Source organism: Morone saxatilis, unplaced genomic scaffold, assembly GCF_004916995.1.
Source record: "Morone saxatilis isolate NCDOM2014 unplaced genomic scaffold, NCSU_SB_2.0 Contig18, whole genome shotgun sequence".
Lineage (NCBI taxonomy): Eukaryota > Metazoa > Chordata > Actinopteri > Moronidae > Morone > Morone saxatilis.
The window spans coordinates 28,426,323-28,431,489 of NW_023339740.1; the positions used below are offsets into that span (position 1 = coordinate 28,426,323).

Consider the following 5,167-nt stretch of genomic DNA (forward strand, 5'->3'; position numbering starts at 1 on the left):
CACACACACACACACACACACACGTACACACACACACACGTACACACACACACACACACACGTACACACACAGAGAACTTACCCCCAGTATTTTGCTCCTCTGCTCCACATCCTCCCACATGGAGTGGACGATGTAACGGCACATGTACTTTCCTGCTCTGCCCTCCTGACGCATCCGAACCAAACACATCCTGACAAAAAAAATGATGTAAAAGTAAGAAAAGACAGCACGACAGGAAAACACTGGAGGGATCAGGAGACAGTGGGGAAGAAGAACAACTCACCACACGTGCAGCTGCGCTACCAAGAACCACGAGTTGAGTGTGTCAGGGAGGGCGCACTCTGAAACAAACACACAGTTACACTACATCAACTATCAGTCCATTAATGGATTCATCCATCGACAGAAAATGACTCAAGGAAAGCTGAGAGTTCTTGAAAACATCTGGAAGAGCTTCATTGAGTTTGACACAAATGTTGGTGATAGCGGAGCAACAGGTAGATGATTGTAAAGTGTACTAAACTGTTTTTCCCCTCCTTTCTTTATTACTGCATCATCCATGTATTTACCTTTAATTACTTTTTTAAATTATTATCTAATTATGTGCCTTGAGAGAAAGAAAAATATAATTTAAAAAAAACAACAGAAAATTCATCTGCAACTATTTTGATAATTGATTCTTTGTTTTTTGTCTTGTTTGATTGTCTTTTTATTCCAATTTGGATTTTCTGCTTTTCTGTGTCTAGTGTGATATTAGACTAAATATATTTGTTATCTTTGCCACATTTCACTGTGTATTGTTTCCTCAGTTTCGTGATTCGCTCTACCAGCGTTGGAGCTGATTTGCACTTACTTTCAAAGAAATCGTCGTAATTGATTCTCTCTACGCAGCACGTGTACATGCGCAAGGCAGCAATCTTGATTTTCTGTGAACACAAAAGTGAAAATATCAGTAACATCATAAACATCCTTAACAGAGATACTGCAGCTATAAGACATATTAATTGTACAGTGAAATTATAGGATCCATAATTAATAAGTAGTTGGACATATAGTCAGTAGAAGGTTTTCACATTCATCCGCTGAGAGTGGAAAGTTTCTCTGAGCTCATTGAAGATGGACAACATGGTTTCACATTTATCCTCTGAACCCACTGATTTCTGTGATTCCATCCACAGTGCTGATAGCTGTGGTCGGCTGCCACAAACACACACATTTAACAACTGTACGGAGCAAACGAGAGAACAGAAAGCAACACAAACCTCGTATTAAAAACAGGAAATGAGGTCAGAGGTGTGTAACTGCTCGTGCCAAACATTTCCAAGCCGGCGTGAAGCCCAACACTTTGCTAGATGACACAACAACACACATTCCTCTGCACGTACGCCACCTCTTTCACGGTTTGGCCAAAACCTCCCACGTAACCGAACCCTGCCATGGCTGTAAATGTTTCTGCTGTACTGACTCTTGGAAGACAAACTCACCACCAGGGTCTGATGCAATGGATGCAACCAGAACACAGACACATCCCTGAACATCATTAACAGCACTTTAATGATTTAATTCAACTTCTGGTGCTCTGCACAATGCTCGCCTTACCAACCGTCTAGGCATCTTAATTTCAACCCATTACCTGAACCGATTGTTGGACATGTTAACAATTAATAGTCAGTTAAGTAAGTAATGCCTGATGAGGTGTCCACCAGGACAGTTGGCTCCACAAAGTCCATTAATTCCTGATTACTGGTAACACCTGAGGTCCTTCCTAATACCTGGAAGAATCATTACCATCCCATAAGGTTCTAATACAACAGAAACGTTGTTCACTACTCCAGTAAATAGGAAGAACCACAGATACGACTTGGCAACGGGAGATATTTCTAGTTCCCTCCGCTCAGAGAGTGTTCTGGCTCAGCAACGAGCCAGAGAGCGAACGTTATGTTAACAAAATTCAAAGTCAATAACACTGCGTACGGTCGATGAACGGTAAATATAACTCGACTCTGGAGCAGTGGAAACATGGAAACGTGTTCTTTGGAGCGACTATCTGGTAACTAATGTTGGTTTGGTGGAAGCCAGCAGAATAGTACATGTTGTAAAGTTTGGGGCTGTTGTTCAGGGTTTGGTCCCTGCTCTTCTACGCTGCTGGTCAATATATTTGTAATCAATTAGATCTGATTGTGCGGGCGATTAACAGATGATCAATTAATCATTAAAACCCCAGTCACAAACGATTTACAAAAATCGCAACTGTGATTAGGACTGGGTAATGTTCACATTTTTTTGATCCACTTCGTATTGGAAGATTAATTCCACTATCAGTTCCTGTTCATGTTGCATCCTGACTATATTCAAATATAATTGTTAGCTCTGGTCTGAAAACACCCACATCACACATCAAAGTCAGTGTGAGAAAGTGTCCGCCTCGCTGTATGTGTGCATGTGTTTACATGCTGTGAAGAATATTCCTGGATGACAGCCCATAATTTAAGCTTCCTGCTGCGAGGTCGGAGCGGACACACACGCACACACACACACACACACACACTCTGGAGTCATATAACTGTCATATGACAAACGTGAACGACAGCAGCGCTCTGAACATTCGCAAACGCTCAATAAGCATTTCTGCTTAATTAGCGAGGGCGGCAAACCAACACCATCCATCTGCTGTTACCTAAGAATTTATCATTTGGGTTATTTTTCTATAAATTACAGTTACAGTCAGTGATTAGTCTGACACTCCCGCTGCCTCCCTCCCTGCCATGTTCCCCCTGGGGTGTTGTTGACATGTTCTTGCTCAGCCAACAGGTTAAATAAGGGGAAAGGTGCAGCTGTTATTGTATCTGAACATTTTCACTCAGTGTACATTACAGTCGCTGGGCTGACTCTCACCACTCACCCTCTTCCTCCAGCAGACACAACGGCTGCTACGACTCAAACTCTACCCTCAATGTAAGGCTGGGCTTTACAGGCCACACGTAAAACCTTGATTAGATGGCACAGATTCATGATTTCAGCAGATTTTCTTCTGCAAAATGCAGGAATACACCTGCAAGTAGGGCAGCAAGATATTGTAAAAAGATCATATTGAGATTAATTTGACAGATATTGCGATATCTGTCCTTTTGTTTCTATATCAAGGACTTACCTAACTCTCTCCTGTTCCCACCTCTTATTCAGTGTCTATTACAATGTCCACTGCTGCTTTCTCCTTTTCATTTTCCCTCCCTTTGTTTCCTCCATCCTTCACATTCCCAGCATTACTCACCCATTTGTTGTATTTGAGAGGTCCGGTGAAGCCCATGGCCTCGATGAGCTTCGTGAAGGCCCCGACTTCTTCCTCTGTGTGCTGGGGCGTCTCCTTCACATTGTAGAGCTGACGGGAGAGAAAAGGAGACGCGGTGAGGGGACGATGGAAGAGGAGGTGACAGGAAATTAAGAGGGGAGAACATGCGAGAGAAAAGAAATGTAGGAGAGAAAGGAAGATGGAAGATAAAAGATGCTTTGAATACAGCCGTTGACAGAGGTGACAGAGGTGACGTAAGAGTCCTGGTGGATCCTGGATACTCGCTGTACAACCCTCATTAAGTCAGCAGCACATACAGTCTCAGTATGACGACACACACCTGGGGAACGTGGCCTTTACCGGGCCAGTGCAGCTGTTGGGTAAATTAATATACTGACCTATTCTAAGCTGCATGATGTGTTCATGCCCTGACAGTTTTATTGCTGCCACCGTGACCCCAGTTCCCCTTCATCAGTGGCTGCAGAGGTCGAGCTTTAAAATGACTCCCGTTGCTTTTTCTAATTCATTTATTTGTTGCCATTATGTGTTTTCTTTTGTTCATTGTATAACTGATCTGACGTATTTTCACGGTGCCTTTGTGAATGAGGAATTTATTATGAGGCTAACTGAGCTCTTATTATTGGCTGTCTGTGCAGATATTTCCCCACAGGAGGAACCATTATGACTTTTATCTGACTGCATTTAAGGTTTCTATACGACACTTTTTATGCACCTTTTTATATACGATCCTCCAATTCCTCCTTCCAGTTTTTCCTGCTTCCAGTATTTACGAGGCGGCCCTCTGTCGAATGTAGTGCTAGTGCGTCTCCTTGGAAACCATTATTTTCTACCAAGTGTTGCGCTCTGAGAATTTCTCTCATTTGTAACTGTAAATACGCCGATGTGCGCAGCCAAAACTATCGAAGAGGAAGAAAAGAGCTGTGATGTTCCTCGTGCCTCTTCTCTCCAGGAGAAGAGAGAGGTTCAAGGAGGGAAACGCTGCCCGGACATGAGCGAGAGGGGACGCAATCCAGGACCAGATTATTATCGTTTATAAAGACACAGCACTGTGAGGATGCAACCATTTCTGTAACGCTGACCTTCCGATGTGCATTCAACTCTCGTCAGACCCGTTAATCAGTCAGCTGTGACGCCAACGCTGGAGCGAGGTGTGGAAATAGTCTATTCTGTAGTTCGCTGGTTCTCAAACTGTGACACGTTTCTCACTGGTGGCTCCAAACGGGAACTAATAGGAAGACAAGTGTGGACCAGGAGGAACCCTTTTCACCAAATTAGCTCTGGTTCTTGAACCGGTTCCATTCAGGATTCAACAGTCAACAATAAATTATCTTATTAGGAATAAATCCGCCTGCTGCACCAACATGTGCTGTCATTGAGTGTCTGTGCACCTATTGAACACTGTGTCATTTATTAGCCCTGAAACGGGACCTGGCTACTTCCTGCCAATGTCCTGTTCACCATTTGATTATTATTGTACTTTAAAGTTTATAATCTTTAGTGTTCACACAACTGAGGTTAATAAAGGCTGAGATGTAGAGAGGGATGATGGGTGTTTTAATATTCCACAGCCTGTCAATCATTTAGCTCAAGAATTCAAAATGAATGATTATTATTATGGACCCATAATTTATCGGCTGTCATTCGATTATCCGCTACTTAATCTGTAGTTTTAACAATAAGTTTGAACTTTTCTATGGTTTTTATAATATCTGGTTTTAGGAACTTCTCCCTTTATTTGATTTTAAACCACTTTGACTGTTTAACAGTGTAAATTCACACATTAGTTGTTGTTGTGTTACCTGTGTGTGTGTGTGTGTGTGTGTGTGTGTGTCTGTATCTGACTACCATTTTACTTT

At 42.5% G+C, this 5,167-nt stretch overlaps 1 protein-coding gene across 1 annotated transcript in view; it reads right to left on the reverse strand.

The window, feature by feature from the left end:
• Positions 1–5,167, reverse strand: part of LOC118328765 (ubiquinol-cytochrome-c reductase complex assembly factor 1) — a 10,810-nt gene that overhangs the window by 4,763 nt on the left and 880 nt on the right. Inside the window, exons 3-6 of the mRNA XM_035662663.1 lie at positions 3,273–3,506; positions 855–927; positions 285–342; positions 83–191 (exon numbers count right to left, since the gene is read on the reverse strand). Coding sequence (XP_035518556.1) covers positions 83–191; positions 285–342; positions 855–927; positions 3,273–3,506 — 474 coding nt within the window. The remainder of the gene's footprint in view (positions 1–82; positions 192–284; positions 343–854; positions 928–3,272; positions 3,507–5,167) is intronic.